A 23,102-nucleotide genomic window follows, 5' to 3' on the forward strand; every position below is an offset into this window, starting at 1 on the left:
AATCTGAGAATATCAAAATACTAAATTTTCAAATGTACTCCCCAAAAATAATTTTGTAAACTCTTAAGTGATATCTTACACACACACACACACACACACACACACACAAGATTATGTTACACAGAATCAAAATCAAAGCATTAGTTAAATGAGTTTTTCTTTTGGATTTCACAACATGAAACATTCCTTTTAGCACTGTATCATCCCATTATTAAACTGTTCTTTGCATATACCACATACCTTAAAATATTTATAAAAATTAAAGGTAACATATATGAGAAGTTACACCATAACAATTTTGATATTCCTTTAGCCAACTTAAAAGTAGATGCTACTTGTATCAAAAAGTCTACTTAAGAGATTTTGGATAGAAACCAGGAAGAGTTTCCTAATAACCCAGAACCAGAAGATAAAATGATGAGGATGCTCAAGAAGATTAAGTCCACATAAGCTTCAATAACAGACATCATCCATCTTTGAATATTGGACATTTGCTGGCCTGAAGACCAAAGTCAGACTGTAGGACACAGTGTGGTTCCTCTCAGTTCACATTCTGGTATTTTGGCATAAAATGAGGATATGTCACAAAACCTACGCATATTTTCAAGTTTGTTTTTTAAAGAATATATAATACTTGAACCAATCACAGAATAATGCATGGCTTATAATTTTCTTTGTCAGTTTAAGCAACAGGAAAAAAAAATACATCTTTGTTCTGTGATGACTATTTGTTGAACCTTTTTATTTTCCTCTTCACATTTTCGGTGACTGTTTCCCACTGGTATCATCAACCAGGTCTCTCAGGCGAGATAAATGGTGCAAAGCCCTTCATTAAAAAGTATAAAACACATTATAAACCAATATTAAGGACTGAAGAGACAATGCAGACAGCAACAAATGGTGATTACATTGTTTATTAACTTCAAAATTAGTATGAAAAATGAATTCATAGAATAAGTATCAAACATTTAGAACTTTCCTTTATAAAACCTTGAGATCTGAATAACTGAGGGCTAAAATAATTCATTTAAATTTTATAAACATTTACTTTAAGAAATATGTTTTTGACATTCAAGGGTTTTTTTTTTTTTTTTGAAAGTTTGCCAAGGAGTTTAATAATAATAGGCTTTGTTTGCATCACACTTAACATTTTGTTCATGTCATTTTTACAACAGCTTTGTGAAATTATACCATATCTTTTAGAATACTGTTTATATCATTTAAGAAAGAAAGTACATTCATTAAGATGTATATTCAGGATAGCTAAAATTTAAAAAATAGCACTGAACGATCAATTACAGTTGAGGAAAACTCATTTTTAATGAGCATAAGGGGAAACAAATGAAAATTTCACGGTATAATACCAACAGCCTGGTTTTTTTCCCTCTAAAATAAAGCTAAGGGGGTCCATGGATGGCTCAGTTGTTAAGCGTCTGCCTTCCACTGAGGTCATGATCCCAGGGTCCTGGGATTAGCCCCACATCAGGTTCCCTGCTCAGTGGGTAGTCTGCTTCTCCCTTCCAGCTCCCCCTGCTTGTGTTCCCTCTCTCATTGTATCTTTCTCTGTCAAATAAATAAAATCTTAAAAAATAAAAATAAAATAAAATAAAGCTAAGACTACAGGTCAAGTCTCAGTGGCAAAAACTTAATAATCCATCAAATAAAACCAAGAAAAGAGGGGCCCTTAACTTTCCAGTCTTGCTCTAAAAATATTCTTCCTTTTTTCCTCTCCCCTATTATTCATTCAGATCCCTAAAGACCATCCAGAAAATGTCAGTTAACCATTTTTCAGGTCTCTGACAAATAAGAGACCAACAAAAACATGTAATATAACAACTGTTAGTAATTTCTAAATTGAGTTAAAAGGTGATGACTACAATACCCTATTTTTATGGTCTCTAACACAGGTTTGGTAAATGTATATTAAATAAAATACATCTTCCACTTGACCCAGGATATGGAGATGGAAGAAACTAGTACTGCTAATTACTGCATTATATCTATTTCCCTGCACTCTACTTCTTGGACACTTTTACTCAAATGTAATAAGAATCTGGATTTGGGGGTGCCTGAGTGGCTGAGTGGGTTAAGCCTCTGCCTTTGGTTCAGGTCCTGATCTTAGGGTCCTGGGATCGAGCCCTGCATCAGGCTCTCTGCTCAGCGGGGAGCCTGTTTCCCCCTCTTTCTCTGCTTGCCTCTCTGCCTATTTGTGATCTCTGTCTGTCAAATAAATAAATAAAATCTTTTAAAAAAATCTGGATTTTGCCACCCTTAACTTCAGTTAAGTTTTGAGATTCTCATCTTCATTAACTAAATGACAACAAATTACCCAAAGTTATTATGCAGTCAGAGGTAAAATTAATTAGACTCTATCATTTCCATAGCCTATAGTAATATCTCTTTTTCAAAAATTATTTTCTTCCTAGAGACATAGATTTATCAGAAAGAAGATAATACGTGAATATACTTTGGACTTAGATCTACCTTTTTCTTTTCAGGCATATCATTTAGCAACCTGTGATTCAAAAGAAGAAGGGGCACCAAGTTTGCTCAGTCAGTAGAGTGTGAGACTCTTGATCTCAGGGCCATGAGTCCAATCCCCACACTGGGTGTAGAGATTGCTTAAAAATAAAATCATAAAAAAAGGAAGGAAGGAAGCGTGAGAGGGAGGGAGGGGTAAGCAGCTAGAGTCTTATCTTACTGTTTACAACTCTGAGGGCCACAAACCCCTTGGATTTAGAGGGTTTATGAAATTGGATGGGGGGGGAATCTCATCTTTATTTTCACTAAATGCTATGTGTAAATTATCATTTCCTTCCATTTTGAATGTAAGCAACAGACCAAAATCTGTGACCTCATCTGCCACAGAAATCAGAGGTATTTTTTATCACATTGTAGTCACTGCAGGTATCTCAAAATACCCTTTATATTTAACACTACTTAAAAATTACAATAGTCATATATAATAGTTATAAAATTACATTGATTATTAACCCAATTGTTAAAACATATATATTCTAAGTCTGTCTCCCTACAGTCCAAAAGTTTTTATGACATAACTGGCCAACTATTAGACAACTCTGAGACTTATTGTTCATCCACTGAAGAGTGAAGTCTTCCTGGTGACCCTGAGATTGATACTTTTTAATATTCCCTTACTCTACTTGCTGATCAACATGTGAAAGGTAAATAAAAGACCACAGCATGGTTTAACACTTTTATTCAAGTGATGTAAAAGGCCCTCATACTAATAGGTTTTTACAAAATGAATTTTAACTTACCTATATTTTAAATATCTTAATTAAATGCATTATTTATGTCTTTAAAAAACAATGTTAGGGAGAAAGAAGAACAATGGGAAGGAAAGGGAAGAGTGTAGTATGATGGGAATGGAAAAAAAAAAAAAAAAGCTATGTAGAAATGTGAAACCTTCAGTCCCCCTACACAATCAGTTAGCAGTTCCTTTGATTTAACCTCTATCTGTCCTGCTAAGAATAAGGCAATCAATCTACTTAGACAACAGGCTATCAGAAGTGATTTGCTATTATGTGTAGGGACAAGTGCAGAATAAAATTACAGAAGAAGTTATTCTTGAGTTTCTTCTCTAAAAAAGTGAAAAAGCAAGTTAATGGGGAAAATCAATTTAAGAGTCATGTTACATACAACACTGAATGGTCATTCAACTTAAAAGTTGAAATAAAAAAGCTCATGTCTTATTGTGAGAAAGTATCTATCAATGGGCATTAGAATAAGCAGAAATCAACCCACAGAAATTCAGTAATGGACTGATTATATGAAGGCAATTTAACTATATTTCAACTTACTCACTGATATCTTGCATGTGGTTTCCTGTTAGTACTGCTCCAAAAGTTACTACTATTAAAAAAAATTCTGCGGGGGTGGGGGTGCCTGAGTGGCTCAGAGGGTTAAGCCTCTGCCTTCAGCTCAGGTCCTGATCTCAGGGTCCTGAGATTGAGCTCCACATTGGGCACTCTGCTCAGCAGGGAGCCTGCTTTCCCCTCTTTCTCTGCCTACTTGTGATCTCACTCTCTCTGTCAAATAAATAAATAAAATCTTAAAAAAAAATTCTGGGGTGCCTATGTGGCTCAGTCATTAAGCCTGTCTTCAGCTCAGGTCAAGATCCCAGGGTCCTGGGGTGGAGCCTTGCATTGGGCTTCCTGCTCAATGGGAAACCTGCTTCTCCCTCTCTCACTCCCCCTACTTGTGTTCTCTATCTCTCTGTGTCTCCCTCTGTCAAACAAATAAATAAAATCTTTAAAAAAAATTTATTTTAGCTAATAGTGAAAGTATCTACAATTAATATCAATTTTTGTGGCCATTTAATTACTTATGGCCCAGTGTTCATCTTCACCAAGAAAAACATCTTCCAGGCTATGTACTTTAACTCAGAAAACACATTCAAGTCTGTGACACAAATTCAATATAAATGCTTTTAAGAGGGGCGCCTGGGTGGCTCAGCCAGTTAAGCGGTTAAGGTTAAGTGGCTGCCTTTGGCTCAGGTTATGACCCTAGGATCCTGGGATGATGGCTCCCTGCTCAATGGGGAGTCTGCTTCTCCCTCTCCCTCTGTCCCTCCCCCCTGCTTGTGCTCTCTTTATGTTTTCTCTGCTCTCTCTTTCTCTCAAATAAATAAATAAAATCCTTTTAAAAAGTGTTTAAATAAAGAAAGAAATGCTTTTAAGAGACACGGAAAGCCTGAGGTCATCCACTAAGTTTAAATTTTAAAGCACAATGAGATCTTTATCCTAAATAATCAGTTGAGACCCTGCACTAGCCTAAATGGATAATGTACCACTATCATTAATAAAAGGAGTGTTAGGAACACATGCTATAGACTCAGACTATTTGGTTTGAATCCCACTGCTACCTCTTACTAGCTATGTGACCTTGGACAGTTACTTTATTACTTGATCTTTATTACCTGAACTGAGTTATGAAAATAATGATAGTACTTAACCTCATAGGGTTGTAAAGATCACATGAATTACATTCAGAAGCACTGACACTTGGTAAGTGTTCAATAAATGTTAGTATCATTATTCACTGATTCTTACTAGATAGGAACACTATACCCAAGTACTATGGCAAGCTATAAAGAAAGAGGCATTATTTCTACCCAGAAGACTATAAGTAGAGGGGGGAAAAATAATACATACATGTGTTTTTAAACTATAGAAACAAAAAAATATGTGAGTGTATATACACACACACATATCATGGCAATTAGAGTCCTAAGTTCACATGTCTAGTGTTTCACTTTCCCACCACTTCCTTAGAAACCAAATCCTCAGCAAAATCTGAAAGGACAAAAGGTAGATAATATTTGTTTAGCCCCATCTATGGCCAAGTGAAAGATATTACTAAAGTAAAAATTTCAATCTCAGCATGTCCTAAAGTTCAATATTCCATCTTCTGAGTGTATTTCATACTCACTCAACCAAACCCATAAATAAAGACCATTCCCTCTGCCAATAAATACCTCGACCAAAGGAAACATTTGTATTCATCTCCCCATTTTACTTAAGATAATGTAACTAAGAAAGTAGTTGATTAACACCTTTCCGGCATTTAGACCTACTTTTATATCCAGGACATTATGTTCACTTTAAGTCTCTGTGGAGATATGTCAAATAATGATACATTTATGATTATTATATTTATTCTAGAGGAAACATATAAAAACACATTTCATGAACAAATTGTTCTTCCATGATATTCATACCAATACTATCTCAAATTGTTGCTATTAGTACAAAATGAAAAGAGAATCTCTCTAAGCCACTCACATCCATTATACTTAGGTGTCTAAGGTTATGTCATTAGGTCCTAAGAACATTTTAATAGAAAATAGTGCAAGTTTAAGACAAAACTTCAGGGGGCGCCTGGGTGGCTCAGTGGGTTGGGCCGCTGCCTTCGGCTCAGGTCATGATCTCAGGGTCCTGGGATCGAGTCCCACATCGGGCTCTCTGCTCGGTGGGGAGCCTGCTTCCCTCTCCCTCTCTCTCTCTCTCTCTCTCTGCCTGCCTCTCTGCCTACTTGTGATCTCTCTCTGTCAAATAAATAAATAAAATAAAAATCTTTAAAGAAAAAAAAAAGACAAAACTTCAGGATTAAACAATGTTCCATGAAGCTTAAATATACCAAGTGTATCTATTCCTAAGACTATTTCATTCCTCCTATCATCTTCTGATTGCAGAGAAATGGATAAAACCAATATGTATCCATAGTATATTCAGAAAGTAGTAGAGAATACTTACTTTTGAAGTGACCTAGTAATAGGAAGCATACTTTCTTTCAACTGTAATTTAGAGAAATTATCTTCCGAAACCTATAAAAACACCAAATATAACGATATTGAAAATATTATGTAACTATAAACTTAAATACCATTTAATATGTGAATAAAAAGAACAATAAAAAATATTGTCTGTATTTCCAAGGAAATAATTCTAGCAAGTAATTTTCAATGAAGCATTACCTATTTTCTCTTTACTCTAGGGGTGCCTGGGTGGCTCAGTTGGTTAAGCATTCACCTCTGGCTCAGGTCATGATGACAGGGTCCTAAGATCAAGTCCCATGTTGGGTTCCCTGCTCAGTGGGGAGCTTGCTTCTCCCTCTCCCCACTCTCCCCCTTTCCTGCTTGTGGTCTTTCTAATAAATAAATAAAACCTTTTATTTATTTTTAAAGATTTTATTTATTTGACAGAGAGAGGGACAGTGAGAGAGGGAACACAAGCAAGGGGAGTGAGAGAGGGAGAAGCAGGCTTGCCGCTGAGGAGGGAGCCCAATGTGGGGCTCAACCCAGGACCCTGGGATCATGACCTGAGCCGAAGGCAGATGCTCAATGATTGAGCCACCCAGGCGCCCCTAAATAAAAATTTTTTTAAAAAGATTTTATTTATTTATTTGACAGAGAGAGACATAGAGAGGAACAGAAGCAGGGGGAGTGGGAGAGGGAAAGCAGGCTTCCTGCCGAGCAGGGAGCCCAATGCAGGGCTCAATCCCAGGACCCTGAGATGATGACTGGAGCCAAAGGCAGATGCCTAAGGACTGAGCTACCCAGGCGCCCCCCTAAATAAAATGTTTTAAAAAATAAATAAATATTTTCTCTTGATTCTAAAAAGTAACTACTATTTAGGATTCATCTTTCAAGTATGCTTTTAAATGTATGTCCAATAAAAATAAAACCTTGACTTGAAATTATAACTGTAAGAACAAGGTTACATCTCAATGATGTCTAAAAAAGGATGGAATACACTCTATTTGTTAATCAATTAAATATATATACAAAAATTAAGTTAATACAATTCAGGGTGTGACAGTTTCCCAGAGCTGATCCATTCATTTGTAATTAAAACTGAATTTCATAAAGCTCTAATGAATAAGAATAACAAAACAGTGACAATAAAAATATTTATTAAGTATATACCAGCTATTTTTTAATCAGGTGCCAAGTACTATATAATAAGTACTTCACATAGTTTATCTCAATTTATCTTCTCAACCTCATTTTACAGAAGAGGAAGCAGAAACTAAAAAGGTTAAGTGATCGGGGTGCCTGGGTGGCTCAGTGGGTTAAAGCCTCTGCCTTCAGCTCAGGTCATGATCCCAGAGTCCTGGGATCAAGCCCCGCATCGGGCTCTCTGCTCAGCAGGGAGCCTGCTTCCTCCTCTCCCTCTGCCTATCTCTCTGCCTACTTGTGATCTCTGTCTGTCAAATGAATAAATAAAATCTTTTTAAAAAAAAAAAAGGTTAAGTGATCTGTACAAATACTGCACTTGCTAGTTAAGTGGTAGAATTAGAATTCACAATCAGATTTGGGAGAATATAAACCCTCTGTAAACACTGTACTATTGTGAAGAAAATTCAATCCCTATAGAACAGCAGTCCAAAGCACAAAGAATTTCTAAGTTCCTAGAAAATACACAAAAACCCAATGGTTTTAAATGATAAAATTTTACATCAACTATAAGAAGAGCCAAACTCATGGTAAAAAAACAAAATTTCAGACAACAAAAAAGTTATATGGAGAAGTCTAAAGGTGAAAAGGTTTTCTAGGCCTCCCCAAATATAAATACAAAGAGTTGGATTATACAGATAATTTTGTCGAATGTTAAAAAACAACTTCTCTAATTCTCCCATACTACAGTTGTAACACTGTTAGATCTAAATAAGATGCTGTATTTATAACCTATCATGAACTAAACAGAACAATCCATTTAGGGTTACACACAACTACAGAAATCTATTAGTATTAATTTGAGTGAGTTAATTTCTGAAAAAAATAATAGCACAACTCTACAACATGTGTTATGTGGTATGTTTATTAACATAAAACTATAGTGGTCAAGGGGCACCTGGGTGGCTCAGTGGGTTAAAGCCTCTGCCTTCGGCTCAGGTCATGATCTCAGGGTCCTGGGATCGAGCCCCGCATCGGGCTCTCTGCTCAGTGGAGAGCCTGCTTCCTCCTCTCTCTCTCTCTCTCTCTGCCTGCCTCTCTGCCTACATGTGATCTCTGTCTGTCAAATAAATAAATAAAATCTTAAAAAAAAAAAAACAAAAAAACCCCAAAAAACTATAGTGGTCAAGCTGAAAAAGATCTAGAACGAAATCATATCTTCATAGATCTCAATTCACATTCACAGGTCTCAATTCATAAATCAAGTTTGTACTTACTTGCTTAATCTCCTCTTCCAGTTCTGCTGTTTTATTCTGATTAAAACTTTCTTGTACTGCTTGAAGATTAAATAACATTTGTTTCAGGGCTTCAACAGGACCATGATGTTTCCCTCCAGAAAGGGTACAGCTCTGAGATTAAAATAGATGAATGATGAACCAAGCAGTTCAGGGAGGAAAAAGTCATATTTTGTATTATTTTCCCCCAATATAAAATTAGTGCAAAAAAACAAACAATAAAAGTCAATAACATATTTTGGAAAAAATCAAAATTATAACTCAACACCTCCCCTTACCCAATCCCCAGATGAGTTACTTACAGACAACCATTATTAAAGTTTGGCAATATTCTTTCTAGTCTCTGCTCTTTTCAAAGAAACAGTACACCTTCACATTTGCAATGCATTCATTATACATTTAAAATCATAGATTTTTAGAAATGAAAGATCTTCAGAGCTCAGGTAGGTCAACATGCTTTTTGGGTATGTAAATGAAGCTGGTTATCAGCGGAATGAGGACTAGAATTTCAAATACAGCATTCTATAAACAATTTTATGTTTTCACACAAAGAATGCTAGTTTATCACCTATTCACACATTCCTTGCTACCTAAAAGACACTCATATCTCAATTATCACTGATCTTATCTGTGTCCAAGGAGGGCAACAGCACTACAGGTCAGGATTCTTTTAAGAGAATCTATAAGGGATATTTTTAAACTTCTTTTTTAAAGTCTTCTTACCAAATATTTTTACAAATCTTCCAGAGTACATATTACATATATCTTCAATATTATGCTATACATATTTCACCAAAATTTTTATTTTTATTTTTTTTTTTAAAGATTTTATTTATTTATTTGACAGAGAGAAATCACAAGTAGGCAGAGAGGCAGGCAGAGAGAGAGGAGGAAGCAGGCTCCCTGCTGACCAGAAAGCCCGATGCGGGGCTCGAACCCAGGACCTGGGATCATGACCTGAGCCGAAGGCAGAGGCTTAGCCCACTGAGCCACCCAGGCGCCCCTTCACCAAAATTTTTAAAATAAAGGAAAATAAATGGGGCTTAAAGATCCAACAAGCCTTGGGGCACCTTGGTCGCTCAGTTGGTTGAGCATCACACTCTTGGTTTTGGCTCAGGTCATGATCTCTGGGTCATGGGACTGAGCCCTGTGTCAGGAAGTCTGCTTGGGATTCTCATCCTTCCTTCTCCCTCTAACCTTCCCTTACCTCTATCTCTTTCCTCCTCAAATAAAATAAATCTTTAAAAAACAACAAAAAAGGATCCAATTAATCTTATACTCCTGATTCTGACTCTTGTGGATACCACCTGAAGCATCGTCTCTAAATTACCTCCATCTAGCAGTGACTTAGAAGAATTTCTGGCTGCCTGATGCCAACCGTAAGGGTTACAAAAGCTTGCCTCTGGAGTGAGTTTTTCATGCAAACTAGTGATCAGAGTTCCAAAAAAGAAAACAATGAAACAGATTATAGAACTGTACTATTCACTAATGAATATTTAATAAATGTTGCTATGTCTGATAGAATTTGTCCTGAGGGGCGCCTGGGTGGCTCAGTGGGTTAAAGCCTCTGCCTTCGGCTCAGGTCATGATCCCAGAGTCCTGGGATCGAGATTCGCATCGGGCTCTCTGCTTAGCCTGCTCTCTCTGCCTGCCTCTCTGCCTACTTGTGATCTCTGTCAAATAAATAAATTAAAAAAAAAAATTTGTCCTGAGAATCATCATTAAAACCTGGTAGTGAATGTCTTAGATAGCTTTTTGTATAGCTTTTTGTATAGCTCTCTCAGAACTATAGTAATATTTCACATATTCTAATAACCAAATAATTTAAACCAAATACAATGTGTTTTAAACTCAATATATACAATAAAAGTGAACCACCTAACAGTACTACAATTGAACAACATGACCACAGTGAAATGGGTTGGGAAGAAAATAATTAACCAAAGTAAACTTGGAAAGCAATACTTTGACTGGATATAGTAAGGCTAAGATAAAAAAAAACTATACATAAATAATGTGATCTAGTTAGTAAATTGTTTCTTATAAGTATATGGAGTAACAATTGTCAAAGTAGGTGTATGCTAAGAATACATGAATAGTTAAGGGATTACGGATAATAGATGGGATTCTCACCAGTGGAAAGAATTACAAATAAGGAACAAGAAAGGCTAAAACAAACCCTGTAGAACTGGACTGGAGTCAGAGGTATCAGTATGCATGCATGATTTTATACATACATATAAAATATACAGATATAGAAATACAGATGTGCATGTCTGGATTAGTAAACATACATGTTTCAGATCTGCCTGCTGAGAAAGTCTAGAATGAATAACATCCCAGCAGCAATAAGCACAACTAGTGCCCAGATCTTAGTTTCTAACTGCTATTTTCCAATTTAAAAAAAAAAACCAAAAAACAAAAAAAACCACCATGGCCCCACAGAGAAGTGCTCAAAAGGACAGAGGGACCATCCTGAAGGGACTAAGGAACTCCTTATGGCCAAACCTGGAACAATTTGAGCAACAAAATAACAATATTGTATTAAAAACTTAGAATAATTATCTAATTATTGTCTAATTATAATAGTATATATATTTATATATAATTATATATATATAATTATAATATAATTATAATAATCTAATAATTATCTAATTATCTAATTATCTAATTATTGTCCCTACCAATACAAATAATTTAATTAATATATGGGGAAAAAAAAGGGAACAGGTCTTCATTCTAGAAGAATTTCAATTAAAAGAAAAGAAGATCCACCAATGGATGCTAAAATTAGTGAGTAAAGTTTTGAGACTCCTTGCACAGTGTCAAAGTATCTCCCCATATTTATTAATTACACGGAGAAACTATAATTTTACTAGAGAGAGGGCCAGTAAACACCAATTGTTCAAGGTTAAAATCACAAGTATTAACATAATTTCATATATTATTACATTAACACATTGCTGTGGACTGAATGTGTGTCCCCCTAAAATTCTTATGTTGAAGCCTAATCCCAATGTGATGGTATCTGGAAAAAGGACTTTTGTGAGGTAATTAGGTCATAAGGGTGGAGTCCTCATGAATGGAATTAGTGCTCTCATAAGAAGAAACACAAGAGAGCTTGTTTCGTCCCTGTTCTCTGCCTGTGGGAGAGCATATGGAGAAGATGGCCATCTGCAAACTAGGAAGCAGGACCTCACCAGACACCTTGATGCTGGACTTCTCAGCCTCCAGAACTGTGAGAAATAAACGCTGTTTAAGCCACCAGGTCTATGGCATATTTATTACAGTAGCCTAAGACACGTTATCAGTAAATCAATGATATCAATGTATCGTGAACCCTCTGGTATGATGTACTGAGAAGGGCATAGCATAATTTCTGTTGCATTCTTGCCAAAACCATAACCTCATTCTAATCATGAAAAAACGTCAGACAAATCCAACCTGAGGAACTATTTACAAAATAACCAACTAGTTAGTACTCTTAAAAACTGTCAAGGTCATGACAGACAAGGACAGACTGAGGAATTGTCACAGACTGAAATAGATTAAAGAGACATGACAATTAAATACAATGTTGGACCTTGGAACAGGACATTAGTAGAAAAACTAGTGAAATCAGAGTAAGGTCTGTAGTTTAGTTAATAGAATTGTACCTATCTTAATTCCTTGTTTGTGATTATAGTATGGCATGTGAGATAACATTAGGGAAGCTGAAAGAACTTTCTGTACATCTAAAATTATTAAAAATGAAATAAAAACAACCTGGCAGTGAGATTATGCGTGTAGTGGCAGGGGAAAAGGGACCAGTTGGTTAGTATTTAACACTCATCCATCTCAAACTTAAAAGAACTGCAAATTTGTTCCTCTACCAGTGCTCTTTACCTAAGTAAATGCCACCACCCAATCTTTTAGCCACTTGACTCAAATACCTTGGATTCATTCTTTGAATCCTGTCCCCATCTGTCCCCTAGTAGGATGGGGACAGATGCCAAGTCTGCCCATTTCTGACTACCTTCAATACACCCACCCTAAGCCAATCCTATCCAGAAAGACTACAAGTTTCCTAACTGGGTTCCCTGCTCCTTTACAAGCTCCTTCTCTGTACTCCATACAGCTGCCATTTTATATTTTAAAATGTAGATCTGATCATTTCATTCCTCCACTCAAAACCCTCCAGTGACTTCTCATCTTACCTAAATAAAACATAAAATCTTTATTTCATTACTTTTAAGACCCTACATAATCTGGTTCCTGATTACCTCTCCACCTTATCTCTTACCATCCCTTCCCTTGTTCATTCTGATTGAGCTACACTATTGGACTCTAATATTCCTCGAACATGCCAAATGCAATTCTGCCTTGGGGTTTCTGCACTTATTACCTCTACATGCAAAGATATTTCCCCCATGTGTATTTGGCTTATTCACTCATTTTAGATTTTTGCTCAAGTATCACCTCATTAGAGGTCATCCCTGACAACCCTAGCTAAAATTATACCCTCATTTTCCTATCCAAACTAATTTTTCTTCACAACACTTACAGTACTCCCTTATATATCACATATTATATTTTTGTTTAGTTTTTCTAATTGGAATAAAAAATCCAAGACACAAGGATTTCCTCTTATTCACTACTAGGGATACAGCTCCTAAAAAAGCTCCTTAGTACTCAAATATCTGCCAAATAAATACTTGATAATTAAGCTTAACTTACCCAATATCTGCTATATCTTACACAAAGTTTTAGGGTCAAACATATTACGACAGCCTCTACTTTCTCTAGTGAATTCCACAGAAGGAGTTCATTTTATTACATTTTTTGGCTAACTTTTGAGTACTTAACCTCTCAAGTCTTCCATATTTTAAGACTCCAAAAGTATGATTTCAATATTTAACAGCCATGGCTATATTTCTGTCAAATGATATATAATTTCTTATGTGCACATATACACATTTATACTTTATTTTGGGGTTACTTACAAGATGCACAAATGCTGATTTTGCAAAATTGGATAATAATTTTCCTATTTTAAATTTTATCATGATAGATTTACCATATTTTCTTAGAAACAGAACTCTCAATAATTAACAATTGTATGGGAAAATATAACTTACTCTACAATGATATGCTTTATATATTGCCCCCCCCCAAAAACATGATAATTTAAGTTCTCCATGGTAATTTAAGCTCTCTGTAGAGTTCAGTCCCAGGTCCCTCTACTTTAGAATATTAAAACAAAATTATCAATAATTCTAGGAGCGATGGTTTTATGTATTTGTGTTAAAAAAGAGGGAATTTGGGTGCCTGGGTGGCTCAGATGATTAAGCGTCTGCCTTTGGCTCAGGTCATGATCTCCAAGTCCTGGGATGGAGCCTTACTTCAGGCTCCCAGCTCAGCAGGGAGTCTGCTTCTCCCTCTCCTTCTGCCTCTCCCCCAGCTTATACCCTGTCTCTCTCTCTCTCAAAATATATAAATCTTAAAAAAAGAAAAAGGAAATTTGAATCATTTTTTGTTTTTTAACACCTCAGAAATTAAAATTTGTATATTAGTCATAAATCCTCTTTTAATAAGTTAAAAAAACTTTTAATAAGTTAAAAAGATTTAACTTCACCCACCTGATTATCATTATTTAAAAAATCATCAAGGAACCCTTTAGCACACTTTGCCCTTGAAGTTTGTTGAGGACTATCATCAGAGTTAACAGGAACAGGAGATTTGCTAAATAGGATTTAAGGATATAAGATAGTAATTTAATTAAGTACCCAATTTATAAAATTCATGTATAACTGAATGGTTATCATTTAAACAGAAATAGTCACCAAGAAACAACCATTATAGATATGATTCATAGTGATTTTGCTTGGTAATTCCCTCATCTTCTCTCTGAACTCATACCAGAATCTAACCCTTCCTATCTCCCTGTTTCTCCTTTAAAGCTTTAAGTTAAAACTATGAAGAAAGTAAAAACATTAGTCTTTAAATAAATAAACCTTCAACTATAGGCTATACTCTAAAAGCTGGTTTGTTCAAAATAAGCAGAACACTTTCCTAAATAAACACAGTTAGTTACCCAATGATAGTAAAAACCCCCACAAATATATGAGTTTCTACTGGAATGGCAGTTACATGCTCTTCCATGTCAAAGAAATAGGACTTACCCTCCAGAACTAGCATTTACAAAGAGGACAAATTACTGTGGGAAAAATATTAATTTTGAAATTAAAATTCCAGAGTTCAAATCCCAATCCCACTATGTGATTACATATAATTTATCTAAATTTCAGTTTTATATTTATAGTCCCACTTATCTTACAGAAGTATTGCATAAATTAACTCTATGTACCTGGAACATGTAATAAATGCTCAATAAAAATGTTTATATCTTGATGTTTCAAGGGATAGTAGAACAAAGGGTAACCTCAGCAAAAGTCAGAATTTTCCCAAAACAAATTCTATTAGACATGGAGAATAAATAAACTCATTCTCTCTCTTATTCACTCAATATATATATCAATATAAACTATGTTTCTAGGCTTTTCTTGCTCCTAAGTAATCTTTTTGCCCATCCTTTACGAAAGGAGTTTGCACATCCATCCAGTACCATCAAAAAGCATTTACCAGATTACTGAAGATGAGTGTGGGGTACATAGGGATTCACTATACTATTCTTCTACTTCTGTATTTTTTTGAAATTTTATATTATAAAAATGTTAAATAAACAAAAAGTAATTATCTGATTGTGGTTATGTTCTACCTTCTGGTATACTACCTTGAATACTTCCTAGACAATTTTTGTTTTGATGATAGATTGACAATAAGTTGTCAACATCACACTTGACTGAGGTCAGGTCTATTCCTTCTCCTCACAATCCTTCATTCATTTTATGTACAAACATATCCATCACAATATGAATTCAATCTTCCAAAAGTCACATCTATACATAAAGTACTGGACCAAACCAATGATTGTAATAATAATCATACAAGCATAAATTATATTATCTAATTACATAATACACTACACACATTCCAAAATTTTACTCTTAAATACCTCTGATACTGTGTGCTCACCCATTTTGAGTGCAAGTGAAAGCAAAGTATTACAGTTATAGTACTTTTTACAAAGGCGACCTCACGAGAAAGTAAGAAATTAGAAAATAAGTTTAAGAATTAAGTGAGCTAGTTATTAACCCAAGTTTTAAAAAATAAAGATACTATTGAACCAAAAATTGAGAAATGAAGCAAAATATGGAAAAAAATATTCTGGATAATCATCACCACTATTAACAACTACAAGAAAGCTTATCATAAGTCAGAAATTGTCTTAAGCAGGAGCGCCTGGGTGGCTCAGTTGTTAGGCGTCTGCCTTCGGCTCAGGTCATGAACCCAGGGTCCTGGGTTCGAGCCCTGTATTAGGCTCCCTGCTCAGCGGGAAGCCTGCTTCTCCCTCTCCTACTCCCCTTGCTTGTGTTCCCTCCCTCACTGTGTCTCTGTCAAATAAATAAAATTTTTTTTTAAAGATTTTATTTATTTATTTGACAGAGAGAAATCACAAGTAGGCAGAGAGGCAGGCAGAGAGAGAGGAGGAAGCAGGCTCCCCGCCGAGCAGAAAGCCCGACGTGGGGCTCGAACCCAGGACCTGGGATCATGACCTGAGCCGAAGGCAGCGGCCCAACCCACTGAACCACCCAGGCGCCCCTAAATAAAATCTTTTTTAAAAAAAATTGTCTTAAGTACCTTATATATATTTTCTAATCAAATTCTCATAGCAACCCCAAATAGAAAAATAATTTATATAAGGTCTTATACAAGGTAGAAGTAACTTGTACAAAGTAGAATTTGTACAAAGCAGTAGTAATTTGTTAAAAGCAGAAGTATAACTTATACAAGGTGTTAGCAAAGAAGTCACAGAGCTGGGATTCCAAACCAGATTTATACTCAGTGTCCACATTCAAAAAAAAATAAGACGTTCCTGAGAAGTGATAAAAAAAATGGATATAGGAATTAACAGACTCTGTCTATAACAGACTATTAAAGAATGAAAGTTTAGACAACAGAAGATGATAAATTTTCAGAGCCTAAGCCAGGATACAGGGTTACCAAGAATGCATTTCTGATGAGTTCAGATGTAAAAATATTACTAGGGAAAAAACTCTCCTACCTAAGCTCAATTCTCACTCCACACTCACACTCGTAGGTATCTAGGTAAACACTGCTTAAATTACACTGAGAAGCTATGTCACAGGAAGGTTAAGCATACAAATGAAAATAATCTAAGAAACTACAAAAATTTATAACACAGACCATACAAAAATTGCACCACTGTTTAAGAAAAATAACTAAGCAAAAGTAAAAGGTAAATGAAAAGAAGTGGATAGCTGCGTAACTCCACATATGGAGAGAATATAGAAGGAGAAAGAACTTATTGGCTATGATTCTTCATATTAAACATAAATCACTATTTTATAGTGCAACACAAGAAACATGTAACAAAGACAAGTTATATAATGTGCCTAAGGTTATGAAACATTACACCATCTTGTGGTAACAACTGAAAATGCAATTTAAAGAAAACAAAGCAATGTTCTATAAAATTAACATTCATTATTGTTGTTAATTATCATTCATTTATTTAAAAAATAAATAAGCTGTTCACATGACATTTTTCATTTGGAAAACTAAGAAGTTTTTTCATCGTAACTTACGTACAAAGTAACAGGAATATTTTCCCATGATCTTTCTGCTTCAAGTTTATCTAATGAACAAGGACTATCATCCTTTTTTGTAGACTTCGGTAACTCTTTAGTACAATGCTCTAGATTTCTCTTGGCCTTCAGGATAAGCAATTCAATTTTGTCACCTAATTTAAAAGATTAAATTAATTTAAGAAAAAAAAATAGAAAGCCCAGCAAAATCTCAAAGGCAACAAATAAGAATTCAGACTAATTTGGAATATACACATAACTGTAACAATAAACTTTTTTAATATGACATTTCAAAGAAAAGGGGAGAAAAGACATTTCCTAGGCACAAAATGCTACACAAAAGACGACCATAAGTATTCAAAAGATTTATCATCTCATCATTACATCAAGAATATAGCATAAAAGCTCCTAGACATTTACAGCACTTCCTTTGGTTCTTAAAAACAAAGCAAAACAAAACAAAACAATTACCACTGAATGGCTTTTTGGTTTGTCCTGGGAGAAGTGGATTCTCACACTGACACTGGCTATGTTCAGAATCACATTTATATCCATTAACTAATCCTTTATCAGCACTCAAGGAGTCTGAAATGTTTGAGGGTTCAAAAGAATATTCAAAACTATCTAATTTATTCATAAGTCGAGAAGTTCTTTGTGCCTGGTAACTATGTCTAGGGGAACACTGATCTTCTTTAAATATTTCAGAAATCCTTTTTTGACTATTTGTATCAGGTAGCAAGTCTTGATGGTGGAGCCAGACTGGGTATGTGAAATCAGGTAGACTAGTTATTCCTGAAACATTAAGGTCAGATTTCTGGCTAGTGAGCCATCTTGGGTAATTCTTTTCAAGTTTGTGTTCTGAACTGTCTTTGAAAGACAACTTCTTGGAAAATGATAAAGATGGATCAGAAACGTACTTATTAGTCTTATTCACAAGGTTTGGGTTTTTTAGCCTACCACGTTGCTTTCCATTTTTATTTATGTGTACAACAGGAGTAACTAAGTTATCTTTGCACATGGGAGTGGAAGGTTCTTGAAAATTTTGATTCTTTTCAGTATCCAATGAGCTCAGTCTTCGAATGCATTTCTTGTTTTTCTTGCTATTTCGGTGACTTGATCCAATGCAAGTTAAAGAAAATGACCCATCTGCTGGAAGTTTTAATAGATCATCAGTTGTTAGGCTAATGCAGTCTATGTCATTAACAGTCATTCTTCTACACGGTAAGGAGGAGAAGCTTTTTTTGGGATCAAGATTTTCAAAAGCTGAAAAACAAAACACAGTTCTGTTTATTTTCCTACATTACATATAACGATACTTCATAATACTCAAGAGTAAATAGAATTAAGAATTTAAGAATCATTTTTGCTGCTTCCCTTTATCTTCACTAAAGCTTTGATTCAAAGTATAAAAGATATAGGTTGATGAAATACAATGTGCTTTTTCTTTATATCTAATTTACTTTAACTAAGTTCTACACTTTTCTCTCCAACTCCTAAATTTTCCCTTGTTCTTTAACTTACTGTTTCTACAACTTTTCTCATCATACCTGATGTACTAATACACTCACATTAATATTGGTCACTTAAAATTGGCTGCAACCTTGAAGAAAAATATGAACTAAACTAGGTGGGAAAATAGTTTGCTTTCTGCCTACGAAACTTGCAACAGCATTAACACAAAGAGAACAGCTGTTCTAATACTCTTCTGGAATATAGTGCCCACATACTTCTAAGAGTTGAACGCAAATTTTTTCCATACAAGGGCCATTCCATAAGTACTTATTTAAGTGTTACCTGGGTTATCAACAGATGTATTTTCCAAACTTGTCTTTGTGGAAGGCTTATCAAGGTAAAACTCTTAACATCTTATATATTATCCCACAGAATACAGATCAGGAAGACTAATAGAGTCTTGTTAATTGGGATTAATCAAGAATGAATTCAGAAAGACAGGTTTTTTAAAGTCATTAACCTAGTTAACGAAACCTAGAACCACCATGTCAATGCTGTTTCCATTATGCTGTAATAAAATAGCTTAAGGGTTTAGGATCAACCACCTGCTGTTATTAGTTATATTCATCACCTTCCCTCCAAGGTCACAAGATTTTAGCTGGAAATTCCGGAGACTCAAGAGAATTAAAGAACCATTTAAGAAAAATATCCAGACCTCAATATTATAAAAGTCATTTTTACCCCAAAGGAAGAAAAAAAGTGTCTAGCTTTTCAAGACTACAATACATCTCTCAAATACTTCAAATCAGTGGACAAAAATAAAATAAAATAAAAAAATAAAAGCATACCATTGTTTGGTTTATAAATATAGTTGGAGAATTCGGGCATATTAGCAGAACATCTATCAATGTTAATCTTTCCAGTGCTTGCACCAGGATACATTTGGCTTAAATCAAAATCATCAATATAGGCCTGTAGAGCCTGAGAGGCAGAACTATACACTTTATCCTTATACTGAAAAGAGCCATCAGATTTAGAGGAATTACTACCACTCAGGCTGCAGCTTGCTAACAGAGAAGATACTGAAGATTGCCGAGAACAAACTCTGTGTTTTGTAATTGACTTTGCCATGGCTTCCTCAAAATGGGTTATTTCTATTCATTTCTCTCAATATCTGTAATACAAAAACAATAGGTTAAGGTTCCATTAAAAGGAATAGCAGCCATACAGAGAGAAATTACTAAATCTGTAAACATTTTATAATCTTTTTTTTTTAAGATTTTATTTATTTATTTGAAAGAGATCACAAATAGGCAGAGAGGCAGGCAGGGAGAGAGGAGGAAGCAGGCTCCCCGCTGAGCAGAGAGCCCCATGTGGGGCTCGATCCCAGGACCCCGAGACCACGACCCGAGCCGAAGGCAGAGGCCTCAACCCACTGAGCCACCCAGGCGCCCCAACTTTTTATAATCTTTAAAGAATAAAATCCAGGGGCGCCTGGGTGGCTCAGTGGGTTAAAGCCTCTGCTTTCAGCTCGGGTCATGATCCCGGGGTCCTGGGAATGAGCCCCACATCGGGCTCTCTGCTCAGCAGGGAGCCTGCTTCCCCCCCTCTCTCTGCCTGCCTCTCTGCCTACTTGTGATCTCTGTCAAATAAATAAATAAAATCTTTAAAAATAAATAAATAAAGAAAGAAAGAAAGAAAGAATAAAATCCATTCTATCATCCTTTTAAGGCAATGAACATTATAGATTTTCTATTATTGTCATTATTGTGAGGTCCTTCATCATTGATTTAGAAACATTTATTGAGTACCTACTATGTTCCTGGAATTTTTTATACATAATTATCTGAGAATAGTACCAAGGGAAGAGTACTCACAATTTTTAAGCCCTAAAAACTTCTGAGGTACAGTATTTTCTTATGGGGATAGATTCTATGACATCACAATACCTAACATTCCCTTATATAGAATATTTTTCATTTCATCAGCCTACTATCATGCATTACAGATAGTAGGTGCTCAATAAATTTTTAAAGGCATCAGATGAGGTATTAGAAACAAGAGAAGAATATTCACTTTCAATGCTGTAAATGTCAATATGTAACTTTAGCCAAATCTTTCCCCCAGCAAAACTCAAGAACAAAATAATTTATAATATTTAGTATAAAGAAATAAACTGCCAAGTTTATTGAGCTAGCTAAATGCTCTTTTCCTAAGACGTTATCATTGTCTCACCACTTATGGCAATACTCTTACCATTTCCACTTACGTTAAACACATTCACCCTTTCTTTCAAAAGAGACTTAGATAATTTGGAAACTGACAACATATTCCTCTCGTTTTTCCATTACTAACATTGAGAGAATTCCTGCCTACCTTAGGAGACTAATAGTATCTACATTTGAAAAAGTAAAAGATAACAAGGCTTCAGTACATGATGTGACATTCTTTTAAAAAATTAGACCAGTGGAAATGGATCTTCTGTATTAAAAACGAAAAATTATTGTCTAGGACTTAATACACCCTATAATGCTCTAAAGTTACTACGTTTAACTTTCGGCTATAATTTTAGGAATTAACGTTTAAGTTATAACAACTTTTAATGGAGTCTTAATAACTATCAAATTTGACTTTAAAATACTCAAAGTTGGGGCGCCTGGGTGGCTCAGTGGGTTAAGCCGCTGCCTTCGGCTCAGGTCATGATCTCAGGGTCCTGGGATCGAGTCCCGCATCGGGCTCTCTGCTCAGCAGTGAGCCTGTTTCCCTCTCTCTCTCTCTGCCTGCCTCTCCGTCTACTTGTGATCTCTCTCTGTCAAATAAATAAATAAAAATCTTTAAAATACTGAAAGTTTTCCATTCAAAGACAGAGTAAAACATCCTCCTGCCTCAGCTTTAGAGCGTGCATCTGCCTCTGCAAGAGAGCTGACAGCAGTCGGGGCAGCAGCAGCAGAACACAACAGTTACTTAGCCTCTTTGATTTCCTGGAATGCTGAGATGTTGGTTCTCAGTAAGTGGGTAATATTTATTTTAATTCACAGGAGGCAGAAAGAAAATCCACAGTCAATTTTTATAGTGGAAAGCTTCCAAAAGTATACAGAAGTACAACGAAGAGTTTAATAAAACCTCATGCACCCATCACCCTTCTTCAAACAGCTACTAACATACCCCAACTTCTATCCAGCCACTTCTCCCCACTTCCGCCACAGGATGATTTGGAAGCAAATCCATGTATCTTACCATTACTTCCGCAAACACTTCCGTTCTTATCTCCAAAACGAAATCCATCATTCCGAAGAATAAAATGCTAAACGTATGGCAAATAAATTTCAACTACCTTTGATTCAAAAACAGAATGTTCAGTGTTAAACAATGGGTACAGCTCACCGGAAACGAGCACCTTCCTAGAAACAACAGCGCAGTGATTTCTGTTTTGAAACCGAACACTTGTTTATTCTACGGCAAAGCGACAAGCCTTCTTGAAAGAAGCCCGGGAAGCGAGAATCGCTGGCGCCCCCGCACGAGAGCATCTCTCCCCACCCGACGCGTTGGGGTTCAACCCTAAACCCCTTTCCTAGGAAACACCCCCCCCTTCGGGATTCCAGCACCCCCGGCAGTCACAGACACAGGCTTCAGTTAGGTACTTCCACTCAGAACCATTTATTAGGCAGCAACCGTGAGCTCCCCCGTGGGCGGACGGAGTTTTTCCGAGGTGACCCCGCGTAAAGCCCAATTCCCCTCCCGCCCCGCCCTCGTCAATAGACGCCTGGAGTCTCAAGAGTCTCAAGAGGCCCACGTCAAGTCCCCTCCGTCTCGTTCCGGGGCCATGCCCCGCTCGGGAGCTTCCCGAGAAAGGCGTTTTCTTCCCACCCGGAACGTCCATCGCGCTCTCCCTCAGGAGACGTCTTCCTCTTCCCTCCGCGCCACCCTGATTCTAGCCTTTCCCACGGGCTGTGGGATGGGGAGCCTCTTGAGAATAAACTCCCTTTTGGGGCCAAACTCACCGACCAAAAGAGATAAAAACGCACACGTCCACAACTCTCCACCAAAAGTCCGCGCCTGTTACCGTACGGAAGACGCGACAAAGCATCCCCGACCCGGACACCGCCCCGCCTCAGGCTCCGCTTGCTGGAAGCCTACTCCGCCGTCACAACAGAGCACGCCGCCCGCGCTCAGTTTCAAACTGATCCAACATGGCGCTGGCTTGCGGTGCGCATGCGTGGCGCT

At 36.3% G+C, this 23,102-nt stretch overlaps 2 protein-coding genes across 8 annotated transcripts in view; one reads left to right on the plus strand and one right to left on the minus strand.

Annotated features, from left to right (window-relative positions):
• Positions 1-137: 137 nt before the first annotated feature.
• C12H18orf54 (chromosome 12 C18orf54 homolog) lies at positions 138-23,059 on the minus strand. 5 transcript variants are annotated; one of them, XM_047696437.1, is made up of 9 exons: positions 22,880-23,059; positions 22,116-22,182; positions 19,727-20,052; positions 17,898-18,689; positions 17,431-17,581; positions 14,337-14,439; positions 8,698-8,829; positions 6,279-6,349; positions 138-826 (listed from the first exon to the last, which is right to left on the minus strand). In XM_047696437.1, the coding sequence occupies exons 3-9, from the start codon at positions 20,007-20,009 to the stop codon at positions 754-756; spliced, it is 1,605 nt and encodes a 534-aa protein (XP_047552393.1). In that variant the 5' UTR covers positions 20,010-20,052; positions 22,116-22,182; positions 22,880-23,059; the 3' UTR covers positions 138-753. The 5 variants fall into 5 exon arrangements, with proteins under 5 accessions (XP_047552393.1, XP_047552392.1, XP_047552391.1 ...); XM_047696436.1 differs by having other exon boundaries at positions 22,116-22,212; positions 22,880-23,009; XM_047696435.1 differs by having other exon boundaries at positions 22,116-22,279; positions 22,880-22,999.
• Positions 22,458-23,102, plus strand: part of STARD6 (StAR related lipid transfer domain containing 6) — a 39,086-nt gene continuing 38,441 nt past the window's right edge. The window contains exon 1 of one of the 3 annotated variants that reach the window (XM_047696446.1): positions 22,458-22,515. The gene's annotated coding sequence lies outside the window, so the exon portion shown is untranslated. Of the gene's footprint in view, positions 22,516-22,993; positions 23,085-23,102 lie in introns of those variants that run through there. The other 2 variants (XM_047696447.1, XM_047696444.1) reach the window with 2 other exon arrangements.

The sequence above is a fragment of the Lutra lutra genome, chromosome 12 (genome assembly GCF_902655055.1).
Source record: "Lutra lutra chromosome 12, mLutLut1.2, whole genome shotgun sequence".
Taxonomy (NCBI): Eukaryota; Metazoa; Chordata; class Mammalia; order Carnivora; family Mustelidae; genus Lutra; species Lutra lutra.

Bases quoted from the DNA above. Each gene is read 5' to 3' on its own strand.
- C12H18orf54 (XM_047696437.1), bottom strand. From the start codon at position 20,009: ATGGCAAAGTCAATTACAAAACACAGAGTTTGTTCTCGGCAATCTTCA. The intron at 18,690-19,726 runs GTATGCTTTTAT...TTTGTTTTTCAG, and splicing joins TATTTATAAACCAAACAATG to CTTTTGAAAATCTTGATCCC. The intron at 17,582-17,897 runs GTAATTGTTTTG...CTTTTAAATTAG, and splicing joins AACCAAAAAGCCATTCAGTG to GTGACAAAATTGAATTGCTT.